At 40.0% G+C, this 13,372-nt stretch overlaps 1 protein-coding gene across 2 annotated transcripts in view; it reads right to left on the bottom strand.

Moving 5' to 3' along the window:
• Positions 1 to 2,983: 2,983 nt before the first annotated feature.
• Positions 2,984 to 13,372, bottom strand: part of LOC140930488 (uncharacterized) — a 43,734-nt gene continuing 33,345 nt past the window's right edge. For both annotated transcript variants that reach the window (XM_073380200.1, XM_073380202.1), the window contains exons 27-42: positions 12,633 to 12,746; positions 12,102 to 12,211; positions 10,711 to 10,837; positions 10,465 to 10,599; positions 10,249 to 10,367; positions 10,031 to 10,163; positions 9,160 to 9,325; positions 8,342 to 8,430; positions 7,997 to 8,044; positions 7,769 to 7,905; positions 7,153 to 7,342; positions 6,859 to 6,894; positions 6,207 to 6,287; positions 4,886 to 4,981; positions 4,151 to 4,237; positions 2,984 to 3,548 (exon numbers count right to left, since the gene is read on the bottom strand). In XM_073380200.1, the coding sequence (XP_073236301.1) occupies positions 3,456 to 3,548; positions 4,151 to 4,237; positions 4,886 to 4,981; positions 6,207 to 6,287; positions 6,859 to 6,894; positions 7,153 to 7,342; positions 7,769 to 7,905; positions 7,997 to 8,044; positions 8,342 to 8,430; positions 9,160 to 9,325; positions 10,031 to 10,163; positions 10,249 to 10,367; positions 10,465 to 10,599; positions 10,711 to 10,837; positions 12,102 to 12,211; positions 12,633 to 12,746 (1,761 nt within the window). In that variant the 3' untranslated portion in view covers positions 2,984 to 3,455. The remainder of the gene's footprint in view (positions 3,549 to 4,150; positions 4,238 to 4,885; positions 4,982 to 6,206; positions 6,288 to 6,858; positions 6,895 to 7,152; positions 7,343 to 7,768; positions 7,906 to 7,996; positions 8,045 to 8,341; positions 8,431 to 9,159; positions 9,326 to 10,030; positions 10,164 to 10,248; positions 10,368 to 10,464; positions 10,600 to 10,710; positions 10,838 to 12,101; positions 12,212 to 12,632; positions 12,747 to 13,372) is intronic.

Raw genomic sequence — 13,372 nt, 5'->3', positions numbered from 1 at the left:
AAAGTGGAAATTATACTCTCTTTAAACATATTAAGTTTCGCCAAGAATAACGTTTTCAAAGCGCTCATAAAAAGCCAGAAGAAATACATCGATCATTTTTTTCACTTAAGAGATCATCAACCTGTCACATCAGAGAGCACGTATAAGCACACCCACGCATCCCTAGGAAACAAAACTGAATTCATGAAAAGCTGAACGTGCAGTTAAAATTTACGCATTGCAAAATTATGTAACTTAGCAGAGAAGAACTAAATAGAATACATACCAAATAAAACAATTACTTGATTTCCATATATTTTAATAGGTGCCATTGGCGTATTTACATAAAGAAAAAAAGAGAAATTCGCAACTTTCCCTCCAAATTTCAGTCATCACGCGCCAAATTTTCTAGATTATTTCCTCTTTTGGAACAAAACAAAAATAAGGTAGACCTTCATGCAATTAATTAAAAGCACTATTTTTGGTAGAACGATAAAACAGAGGAAAATAGCGCCTGCACCCTCGACGGTCACGCGACAAGTAGTGTCCCCAGATGTTGTCTGAAATCAGTCGTTGACTTCTTTTAGGTTTTTTACGCTTCCGTTTGTAACGTCTAGCCGGCCAATTTTTTGTCTGTCTGGAATTTCGAGGATGTCTGTAATCGAATCGGCCATGTTGTTTCGTCGGGCTCTGTGGGATATCTTGATGCATTTTATCTTCTTAATTTTGCCAAAAACAGCTAGGTTGAGTGAAGGAAAATTGTTAGCGGACGCAACTGGGGATGATTGCGGAAGGCATTTACCGCGAAAAGTCGACGTTTTCACTCATATATTATAAAATATATTTTTTCGTATTTTTGGAATTAACATTTACATGGCTCACCCACTAGCAACTATTTCTACAAGCATTACAATGAATTTGTTCTCAACAAAAATGCTCCACGCAAGCATACACATTTTACTTTGACGAGCAGTACACAAATATGGGGACTAAATTGTAATGTTTTAACCACGTACACCGGAAGTAAGCATTTCCGCTCACATAGCTTTGTCCATTGAAGACAATCCACAAGGAGTCAACTGGTGGCCTCTGGTCGCCTCTTGTATGTTAATGTTTCCAAACTTCGCTTTGTTTCTAAGACAAAACAAATCACCATTTGCAAATGCTTGGAATTTTCTTTGATAAGAAAGAGAAAAAAAGTCCAACCTGCATGAATGTAACCCTAACCTATTAAATAAAACCTTTCGGAAAGCAGATCATATCCTTTTGGTTCAGTATTTAGTCGTCGATTTTTCTAGGGAAACGGAGGGCTAGCACCAGAAGGCAGAACTATCAATATAGAAGGTTTTTTTTGTTGCATTTTGCTTCTTCACAATGAAAAACAAAAACAACCGAAACTGAAAAAAGAAAGAAAAACAGGTCCCAAGTTTGCCCAGCATTGTTTCTGAAAAACGAGGACTGTTGTCGGTAAAACCCGTTTCAAGAGCTGGTATCTTTCGTGACTTGAAAAAGGCAACACCAAAAGAAAAATGAAAACCTGCCGTAAATATTTCACTCAAGCAATAAACAGAACACAGCAACAATAGCTCAGAACAATTGTAACAACCAATAGCCGAAGCAATAGTAAATTAATTTAATCTCACGGACGGTTAATTCTGACATTCCGCGAACCAATTTTCGATTCTTTGAAGAATAACTATTCAATTTAGAGAAATGCGTCCGACGCATGAGAAACCTGCGTCAGATTGTGACACGGTTGAGAACTTCGCAAAAGAACATATTTTACAACCAGCTGGCTTCAAGCTACGTACTCAAATATACACATAATGACGCCTACAATTGAAATCACAAGACAGTTTTCCACTTCTTGTAAAAAAAAATCGCTGAAATAGAATTTTTTCCTCCTTCTTCTTCGCATTCCAATTTCTAGATGTATTTCCTAAGTGCTTTACAATATTTGGAGAGATTCTTGCGTGTTTTTTGCTCAATGCCCCGTGTGCAGGTGCCACCGATACAAAACAATCAAAGAGGGTTTGAAGAGCCACGATAAAAGTTTGATGGGTAAGGCCATGGACACGTTATGTAAAAGTTTAAACTGAATTGAAACAACGAGGACCAAAATTATTTCATTTTAAGCACAATGCCGTCCATAGTCAGTACGGGAAAGCTGTTGATATGTATCTAGAGAGTTGATACATCCTCCCTTCTTATTTAAATCCGTTTCGCATTCTGTACAAGGTTAATTTGGCCAGCCGGCTCCTCTGCGTTTGAAAAACCCAATGCATTCATTTAAAGTGTTATTACCGCCATGAAAACGTAAAAAACGTATGGAGATAACGTACGGCGAAATATGTGCTAAGTAGCTAATCTTTAATAGTTTTTTCGTTGGTCCAAAAATTAGCACAAATAAGATGGGTGTTTTGCTCCTCTCCGCTTTCAAAATAGATTATATCGCGACAACTTGTATGGCGCCAAGTAACTAAACAAGGGGCATGTATTGCTTGAGCGAGCATTCAAGCATCCGCTCTTTATTGATGTTGGACGCTTTTACAAGCTACTGTGCATTGTTTTTTGGCACCCAATACAGCATGACAGTTGATATCCTCGATTACGCTTTTCAAATGAACAGAATATTTTAGCACTTTTTCATGGTTAACTTCGCGCACGGACGATTTTATTCCTCTTATTAGAAACAATTTTGTGGTCTTGAGATAACAAGCCATTTCACAATAGCGGAAAGCGCATTATGTACCTAAACATCGTTTCAAGCCCTAGTGAATTTAGTTTTGCATATTATGTAAAAGAGATTCAACGCCGGTGTCAGTACAGGACATAACAAATTGCCGTGGCAAAATGCAAGGGGAAAACACAGCAAGATTTTCCATACATAACATCACCAAAAGCCCAAATCAAGTTAGAGTAAATAAAACGCTTTGCAAAGCCGCTAACATCACGATATATGAAACCAAGGTTTTTCCGTATTACACAAAACACACAAAATACGCTCTCCAAGCAAATTTTATTTATTCTCCATATTCAATGATAAAACCTCACTTCAAGCAATAAAGCATTAGTATATACACTACATTTGATGAGCCACGCACTTAATATTACAAGGGCGTGTAAAATTTGTAAAAATTATGGATCGATTTGGGATTATTCGGACTTTTGACTGTGAACCTAAATAAACAAAAATGCACAGGGAAAAAAAAACAAACAAACCTAGCGATTCCTGTATTTCGGATGGCATATAGCTATTCCTGCATGAAATGTCTGACATGAGAAATTCACTTCTGCGAATTGAAAAAGCGAACTAAAACATGATTAATTATATATCATACAATATTATATTTTCCGTTGTCCTTAGGTGTATAAAGAAAATTCTGGATTTGTACCTGCCAAAAGTTGTAGAACATTCACGTTAAATAAATAACGATTAAATAAATTTCGATGAAAATTGCTCCACATTCAGTTCCTCAGTTCATCCATTTTCGGCAGTTAGGAGCACCACACAAGCATGGAATTTTATTTTCTTCATCCTCAAAGTCGAACTTGTAGTCATAAGTGAGCTGTAAGAAAATGAAGATGTGTAAGTTTTGGCTTCATATGATATGGAACGGGTTGAAACATGGCGGAGGTAGTAAGCCAGATCAAGAGAGAATAATCTATTTTGACCGGATCGATGCCTAAGAGATTTAAAGGCTCTTCAGTCTTGTTCAAACAATGTAATTTGTTTATCGACCGTCCTAATACAGCAGTTCCCAAGAACGCGTTTAACAACCTTTTAAACGTCCAGATCGAATGGAATTTGAAAATTTGTAGTTTGTTGGTATTGTGAAAGGTTCCATAGGACAAGTGATGTAACAAAAGATTTAAAAAAAAAAAAAAAAAAAAACACCGCATAATACGCACATCAAATTACAATACCTAACTAGCAGTAATTTCGACACTTGGAGCCACTAAAGTGGGTAGTAAGGTGCTGGTTTTTGAAGAGCGAGAAAAACTGGAATTCCCGATTGTAAAAACCGCTTGAACAAAGAAAGAAAAGAGGACCAATATACGGACACGAACCAAGAGTTTAGCGCTGTCCGCAAGTGAGATGCTTCTTTGGAAGAAGTTTTTCATCTTTTCCTGTATAATACCCACTCCTGAGGAATAAACTGAATTTTACCTCTTCTCCTTTTTCAACCTTTCTGTTGGAAATAATAATAATTTTCTGCTCCTTCTCGAAGGTCACCACCTCAGCAACGCAGTTTGGCTAAAAAAGCAAAACAGCAAACCAATAAATGTAGAATTCATGAAGGTAAATTTTGTCACTTAACAGTGTTGGATAAAGACTGGGGGGAGGGGAGAGAGGGGCGAAAAGACCTTCGTCACCCCTTTTTCCGCTGCACCAGGCCCCGGTTGTTCAAACGTTGGATAGCACTATACCCACTGGATAAATCACTATCGAGCTGATAAGTGTTAAGGTTGATTTCCACTGACGCGTTTTTAGCTACACACGTTAACGCACGTAAATTTTAATCACGTAAATAAAATAAAAGCAAGATAAAAAAAAGTGGTGAGCTTAAACGAGACGTTGAGCGAGGTTCAACTTTTACACTTACGAGAGATCTTTCATGCATTGCCTCTATTTTATTTGTGACCGTAAATTTTACGCACGTACGCACATAAAAATTACGCGACACTGGAAATCAACCCTTAAGGAAACCAACTGCGTCGTCCACTGGACAGAGATTCATCCAGTGGATAGCGTAATCCACCTTTTGAACAACTGCGGCCAGGCCACAAAAGGCTGTACTAGTTTCTATAAACTTCGAGCCCCCAACACAGCGCCTTTTCACTTGCGACTGCAAAGACCACCTGACCTCACGGGAACAAGTAAGAATTGTCGCGGAATACTTACACTACATGAATGGTTAATATATCGCGCTGGTCCTCCAGCCATTGTGGCATCAATAACGGCATCAGAGTCAATTCTAAACATGTACACGCCGCGATTCTACAACAACGGAAAAAGGAAAAACTGGTCAGTATTTCCATCTCAAGTTTCCTTGCGGCCGACTGCTTAACACGTCAGTAGTGCAATACACCGCCATCAACAGACTATAAAAACCCAATCGCTTTAACGAGGTGGTCGTGTTCAAAAGGTTTTCAGGAAAGAAAATAACCGAGTGTTGGTATGATTGGGACTAAATAATAGTAAAGGTCGTAATAACGGAGTTCTTGTCAGGCGGGGCTTGCATACGAACACTCAGTTTTTTGCTCAATCACCTCGTTAATAGAAGGGGAACTTACTGTCCGGCGGAGAGTGGTCGTATTAAAGGCGCCTTACTCTAAATCCTTTTAAGAAGATCTTGGTTTCGGTTTTATATCAAGAATCTTATACTTTCGACATTAGCTTGATTTTTTCATTCCTGTACGAATACCTTATTGCTACTCACTGGTACAAATATCTTACTGGTACTAATTTTCGCAGGGTCTTCAATTTCACGTTCCTTGATTGTAAAAAAATCGCGAAATTAAAGGTACGCGAATAAAAATCCTCGCTAAATTTAATATCCATAAAATGACCGAAAAAAAATGATTAACATGTAACATAACAACAACTGAACATACACAGCATATGTATCGACAAACACACAAATCAGTGCGGGTTAGTTTCATTTTGCATCTTCCGTTGTGAAATAACGTTAACACATTTAAAGTTAATTTTCCAAATACGCGTTTTGCTTCTTCGTGTATTAAGAGTTCCTTTTTAAACATGCATTTTTGTTTTTCAAGTTTAGAGAGAAATTTTAAAAGTTCAGACTTTTTGCAAACTAAAACGAAGTTGAGTGAGAACGTTTGAATCGCGATATTTAAAGCCTTTTATACATAGTTGCCCAATTGAGATGGCCCAAAAAATATAATCCCGCGAAATAATATACGCGAAATTAAGTAAAAATGGGGTATTTAGATATGGGGGCGGGCGGGGGGGGGAGGGGGGGGGTGGTGGCGTATTTTGGCTAGGAGATTGGATGTTAAGTTTAGGCCTGTCTGTATCAGATATAAAGATACTCATTACACGCTTGATGCTTTTGCTTTTTCTTGGCGAGTTTCTTGACTGAGTTTTCCATGAACTCACGTTTGAGATTTACCAGTTGCGCAATGACCATAGAAATCTTGATGGCAAAAAGACACACTCACAAACATTGGAATTAAAAACGTTTTCGCGCAAACGTTACCTGCTTCTCGTAGATTTGCTCTCTTCTGTTGGCCACTTCGTTTCGTATGATAGAGCCAATGTACTCGATGACCATACTTCCCTGTTGACACGACCAAAAAAGGAACAACATCGACATAAGCGACCTTAACATTGGATTTAGCACAAGTAGCAGTTGTCAAACCAAATTCGTGTGCCTCAATCTCATCCTGAACGTTCATTTTTGTGCTTGTCATATAGTTATAGTTCACGAGATAAAATTAGCCCAAAATTCTTAACTCTTACTTGTACTCGACGACTAACCTAAAGGTCGCTATTAACAAACAGCCACAACAACAGTGTACTAGTGTAAGTTGTGTTATGGTCTGTTTACAAGGAAAGAGGGTACCCACATATTTTCCGGGATTGCCCGCGGGTTTACACGACGTAGATCGAGTTACCCTGAGGAGAGGATCACACTACACTAGACCCTAGACTGTCTGGTTACACTGAGCAAGATGACTTTTCTTGTCCTCAAGTTGTCTCACTTGTGATTGGGTGAAAAGCACATAAGACATTCTTTTCACGTTCTGGGAGGGTTGCCTTCCTTCCACGTTAACAGGTGCTAATAAGGATCGCAAGTCAAGGGCTGCAAAGTACCTAAATCGCTATGACGAAAAAACATCTTAACTCACCCCTTCCATGTCCTTGTTCGCAAAAAGTCCCAAGCCCTGCAAACAAACGAAACTTAATATTCAAAGACGCGACATTACTACGCCGATTTTTATTTCAAACCATCTTAAAACTTGCCCTCACAAGAAAATGCCCCCGTGAGGAATAAAACATTTAGACTGAAGATGTGCTGTGTTTAAGCAAGCAGTTGCCTTGTTTTCTAAGAGGCCCAACATAATATTCTGTGAAGGTATCCGGGGCCCCAAACTAGCAAACAAACTTTCATTAACAGCGATTCGGAATATCAAAGCACTTACTTGAATGTTGGATCTTCCCAAGAAGACGTTGTTTTTCCACTCGGTTTTTAGCTTGCGGTATTGCGCAGCTTTGGAGAATACGAACTGTTTAAGATACAGACCAGATGACTCGTCGGCGATTCCGGAACTGACCGTGGCTGCAGGGGATACGGCGGTGCCAGAACTGGTAGCAGACCGAAGGGCGCGAGCTCTGTGGACAAAAGTAATGATAACATTGATTATAACCTTCCATACACTAGTTCTCGCTGAAGAGGGTGGGGGAGAGGTGCGACTTTCCCGCAGGTTTTCCCATGGGCACAACCGGCGGGCAACCAACATTTGCCGGTTGGCCTGCCAGACTGTTACGGGATGGAAAAATTCAGCGACAGCTTGCTCGTCTCACAATGCCTTAGCAGTCCAAGTACCTACTGTACGAAGTGCGATGAGGGTTACGATGAAGCGCGACAAATCAAGTTACCTAAGCCTTGTATTACTTTCATCGACTTTATAATCTAACGCCGAGATGGCGATTTTGTCTTCAAAAGGTCAGACTTGAGGCAAAAAAAAAAGCGACACCGGGTACGATATTCATAATAAAGTTGTACAGAACACGAATAACAAAGCTTGCGACACACACCTTCCACTCCTGAAATGTGTTCTCAATAGCGGCTCTGACCTGGCACTACCGGTTGGATTTACCGCTAACGGCAGCTCCATTATGGGTGACGGGCCATAACGCATATTGTATCCTTGCATTTGGTCTACACCAGGCATCTAAAACCAGGAAAAAACAAATAAGCGGTTCACAGCAGGCTTGGCACTAACTAAGAATCTAGCAGTAGTGAACGACCAGGAAGACACGTACCGACTCGATAATCCTCAGTACAAATTGCTCTGATAACCCAAACAAATCCTGCGAAATAAGACAAAATAATTAATAACAGTAAATGACCTCTTCCACAACACTGCAAAATGTTTAAGTACCAACCTAATGGGGTTGAACAATAATTGAAACAGCAGGTTTAATTCAAAAGAACGGGTTAAAAATCCCCAAGGCGGGATAGAAAAAGCAGGGTTGAGCGATAAAATTCAGGACAAGCGAGGGACAATTTCTGGTAGAGCCTCTGGCCAGGTCGAGATCTGAACCAGATTACAAGAACAACAAGTAGTTAACCCATCAGTGATGAAACGTAAGAACTCTTCCACTTACCTCTCCTGAGATGTATTCTGGGAACAAGTTGACGAGCCCCTTCTCCTTCCTCATTTTCAAAATGGGAATGAGAATCTGTTGCCAGACATCTGTTGAGAAGAAACGACAAAGTGTAATAAAATTGTTAATCGACCCTAACTATATATAACTCCTTTAATGTAACCCATCCATTTTAACACTGACATGGATATTACAGTCGCACACCTCTTTAACGTATATATCCCTTAAACGGACAGGATCTTGGAGAGAATTCAGTATACTACCAACTGAAAAAATAACATGTTAACTCGCTGAATGAGCATAGATCTGTGGTCTGGAAGGTCCCCATTTCGAACCCTGGCGCCGGGACCATTAACCAGGGTATTTTACAAAAACTGGTCAGATCATGCCGGCTTGGATGAAGACCTTGTCGTATTTCAAATGATCTTGTCATTGGGCGGTAACATCAAGCCGTTAGCCTTGTCTGATTTTTTTAACACTATTATTACTACTTTTGGCATGATAATAAATCTTTATCGTAGATACAAGGTAGAGTGCTTGTTGCAAGTTGTTATAGTTTTGGTTGCTGTTTTTTTGTTTGTTTGTTCTTCATTTGTGTTTTTTTCCTTTTCTCCTTCATTCTTCCTTATCAACGCACAGGGGACGTAAAAGAGCCCCCACCCCCCAAAATACTGTTCTAAGAAAGAAAGGGACGTGGTTATATTCAGCGTCTAAATTTAAGTAATAACTGAAAATCGCATTTCGTTGTGTCAGTTGCATTATCTGACACAAGTCTGACACAAGTCACTTCTAACTTCTTCATAGCACGCTCTGCTTACCTCTTGGCGATTTTCCCCGAAAGATAAGTTGTTCTTTTTGCTCGTCGTCCTCCACTCTGATGGTAAAACTCGGGATACCCTCTGCATCCTCAACCATACAATGATATTTACAGCGGCGGTTCACAGAGTGCATACTCCAGTAGAAACGGATTGTCTTGAAGCCAACCTGATACACCAAGAAACAATCCAGTAAAGAAGAAAACCGCGTCTTCAAAAAATAATTTAAAGAAACTTTAAAATGCACCTTGCAAGGACAAATTGTTTCTAAAACAAATGAGATGACGTCACGTCGATGTTTAAAGAATGGATGTCGTGTAATAAATTAGTACAAGTTTAATGTAAAAACCACATGAGAAGAGTCGCTTGTAAACTTTTGCCCGACTCCAACATTCATATCTGGAAACATTTATGAATAGTTCTGTTTATTCTTGGTGACCCAGAGGCAGCCAATCACTTCTGATTGGCCAAAGAGTCAAAAGGGAAGTATTCAAATGTTTCTTGGTGTCAAAATGCTCTTCCGTTGATCTTATAGTATCCCGTCTTGCTTAGCTGTCCCTGGGTCTTCGAGAGCGAGTTGCGCTGTTCTTGAATAGACAATTGAAATAAAACTTAGCTATAGTTTCTCGTTTATCACTAAGAGAAAGACTGTCCGAGACTACACGCTGGGTTCTATTATCCGTTACTTAGTTTCTATTATCCGTTATTTAGTTTCTAAAATACATGTGTGCATTGGAATGCATGTCTAGCCGAAAACATATACACAGGTTAACGCCTTCGACACCCGTGTTTCCCTAATATCGCTCACTAAGCGCAGTTCAGCTTGGATGAAACCAGTGACTTAAACAAAACAACTGCACGCATGGGAGATTACCGGATAGACGGAGTCTCTGCTGTGAAATGACTGCAGTTGATGTGGCAGAAGCTGTCCCAAGGACCTCACTACCAGGCTTCCAACTCGTAACGTCTGAGGTTTATCGTTGGTTTCCTGATTGTGACGTAACATACTGGCGGCGGAAAAATGTTCAGTGGTTAGCAACAAAAAACGTGCCACAGCGAAAGAAAGAAAGAAAGTGAAAAAAAGTTATTAACCTTGCGATCTGCTGAATCTCGTCTCTGTTGACATAAACCTTCCGATAAACAGCATACGATGATAGAATCAGATCCGTCATTCCAGGGGTATCTGGTCTGTGCTCATGACACAACATCGTCTGAAAAAACAAGGAACACCAACAGTTCAGAGTTTACCAGCAAATTATTTTAGTCCTGTAATTATGCAAATTCGACGCGGTTTGTGACAAAGTTTACCTTGTCCTTGAAGAACACACAGCCATGAGTGATCGCACAATTAAAGTGAAAATTGTTTGGACAGCCAATCTTGGACAAGCCGATCTTCTGATTACATGACACGGTAGCACCTCTTTTCAAACACACCACACAGTTCTGCGAGAAGGAAACAATTTGAAAAAACTGATTAACTTTATGGGTAAATTCACTTGGTGAAGAGAAAAGAGTTCATCAGATATATAGTTTCATCACAGGTCCTTATCCTACCGTTACAGTTCCTCTTTTAACAGCTACATCCACGTTCATGAGAGCGCCGTTTAACGTTTCGTAAACTTCCAGTGACCAAAGCGCACAGTTGAGATGAACCCAAACATCCACATCGAGATTCAGCAGACTGCAAATAAACCAACCACAAACAAGTTTGAAACCACAAGAGTTGATAAGGACTTTATATTGGAGCTAACATTCACTACCCTACGATGGGTTTTTGTTTGTTTTTCTTCAGTGATAGGTGTCATAATAACAAGTAAGGGCTAGCCTACGTGGTTGGCGCCGGTTATTTTTTTGGGTTATTTCAATCGGGCGCGCGAGGGGAACACGCCTCTTCTTCCGCGTGCGCGCGCGTCCTGGAATTTTTTCCTTCAGCACAAAAATGGCGCAGGCTAGTAAAAACAAGTAACTGGACAACCCAAGCAAAATGGATTGCCGGACTGCCCAAGCGTTCCGAAGTTTGTAGATGGGTGACGTGATTTTTGCCACACTCTTTTTAAACTCGTGATCAAAAATTCCTTCGGCCAAGACATTTTCCTTCCTAATTTTTTTTTGAGCATCGTCTGCATAGCGGATACTAAATAATTAGCGGCTTCTATCGATACAATGTCTTTTTGTTACCTAGGCTCCTGACCTTGGCTTGGAACTCTCCCCTATGGCATTAAATTAGCCTTGTTTTGGCTACTATCCACCTTACTTTTTTCATCGGAAGTTTAATATTTGTTTATGTGATCAAGGGGGTGTGTTTTGGTTTTCTGAGTTGAGCAATGTCTGGATTCTTCTTTTTTTGCACGGCATGTGTTCCAAACAGGCTATAATTTAAGTATTTATCCTAGTGTGCTATTGTGGGTAAACAGCTATAAGTTGAAACAGTAGTTAATCAATAATTATAACAATAATAACAATAATAATAATAATAATAATTGAATATTTATCCAGGATAACCCTTCCGAGTACCAAGTACTGTTATCAAAGGGAAGTAGCGAGTTGAAAACAGTCGGTTAATGGATAGTTGAACCGGCTGAAAAGGCTAACGAAATGTTGTATAGGGTCTTGGTACAGATCAGTGAACCTGAGATTCTGCTCCAGAATTTCAAAGTAAATAATGCAAAGACAAATTAGTCAAATACCGTAAATTGCCGCTTATTAGCCCTGGGTTAATAGGAGGTCCTTAAAACTGAGGGGGCTTATATAAACCAGATAAGAAAAATCGCTTCGAAACAAGCTATTGCAGTGCTGATAAAAACACGTTTTTCATTTACTGATTTTGAATCAAGCTTAAAAGCTAGGAGTCTATAACTGGATGTATTTTTTTGTTTAGTAGTAGTTTACAGTATACGAGATAGCTCGTGTAGGAGTCCTTTTCCCAGGATAGATGTTGTACTGACCGAGCTGAAGCGTTGTTGTCTCCATCGCCTGTCTCACCACACAAAGTACAAGACCTCTTGTCATCTGGCAGATCAGCACAGGGCTTCAACGCGCCATGTTTTCCTAGAAGCTAAGAAAAGACGTGACAGTTACAAATCAATCTCTGATGATTGTACGTCAACAGGAACGAAAAAAGGTCACTAGTTTTGTACAGCAACCAAAAGTGGACGGCTTGCTTCAAAGAATTACACATCGTGTCAAATTACTTTTAAATGCTTCTAGTTAGAATTTGCTTAAAAAACGCAAGGGAGGGAGGGGTTAGAAAACGTAAAAAACAGAAGGACAACTTCCTCTCCTCTACCGTCCACTTCGTCCTTCCAGCCTTAAACCCACCCCTTTGACTGCAGCATTTACTCAGATGTCTAGAAATCAGAATGGCGATTACACACCACTGTACGGAATACCAAACCTTAGAATACCGGAACTCTGGGCTGTTCCAGGTCTTAGCTCATGTTGTTACACACCGGTAACACTGTATTAGCTTCACGTACCTCCGTGATCTCTTCAGCTGAAAGTTCTAATCGTTGCTTGTTGACACCTTTTGCCGCTTCATTCTGCTGCCATCTTTTCCATTGTAACCGACGCTGACGTTTGCAACTATTTCCCTAAAGACAGAGAGTAACGATGTTCTAACATCTGTTCAACTTGACACATTAACGCTAGAAATGAAAACATCCCTAGATAATAAAAGTAAGATATAAGATACCAAATATGCTTCAGTTATTGTGGAAAGTCTCGAAGCGAGTGCAAAACGTCGTTCAAACAACACACACAATCCCTTTAATTGCAAAGTCCCTTAAAATAAAGGTCTTAAAGATGTTAACGAGACCAACGACAAAGAGAAAATGTAGCCTGAGAAGACAGCCGACATTTGGCGACGCTACCACTGGTTTCCCCGCCAAATGACGTCTGAGAAACGAGCGCAGAAATTCCATACTGATGACACGTCACTACCCAGATCTGGGTAGTGCTTCTGATTGGTCGTGCGCGTGGGAAATTTGATTCAACCAATCACAAGCACTACCCAGATCTGGGTAGTGACGCGTATTAAGTATGGAATTTCTGCGCTCGTTTCTCAAGACGTCATTTGGCGGGGTAACCAGTGGTAGCGTCGCCAAATGTCGGCTGTTTTCTCAGGCTACACGAAAATGTAAATGTCCCCAAGTGTAGAACATGCCAATGTGGGCTTCTCCAGATGCAAAAAGTATCCCTAAAGTACGCCTCTACGACA

The sequence above is a fragment of the Porites lutea genome, chromosome 3, assembly GCF_958299795.1.
Source record: "Porites lutea chromosome 3, jaPorLute2.1, whole genome shotgun sequence".
Taxonomy (NCBI): Eukaryota; Metazoa; Cnidaria; class Anthozoa; order Scleractinia; family Poritidae; genus Porites; species Porites lutea.
Note: the sequence above shows the minus strand (reverse complement) of the source record. Positions and strands in the feature narration are given on the sequence as shown.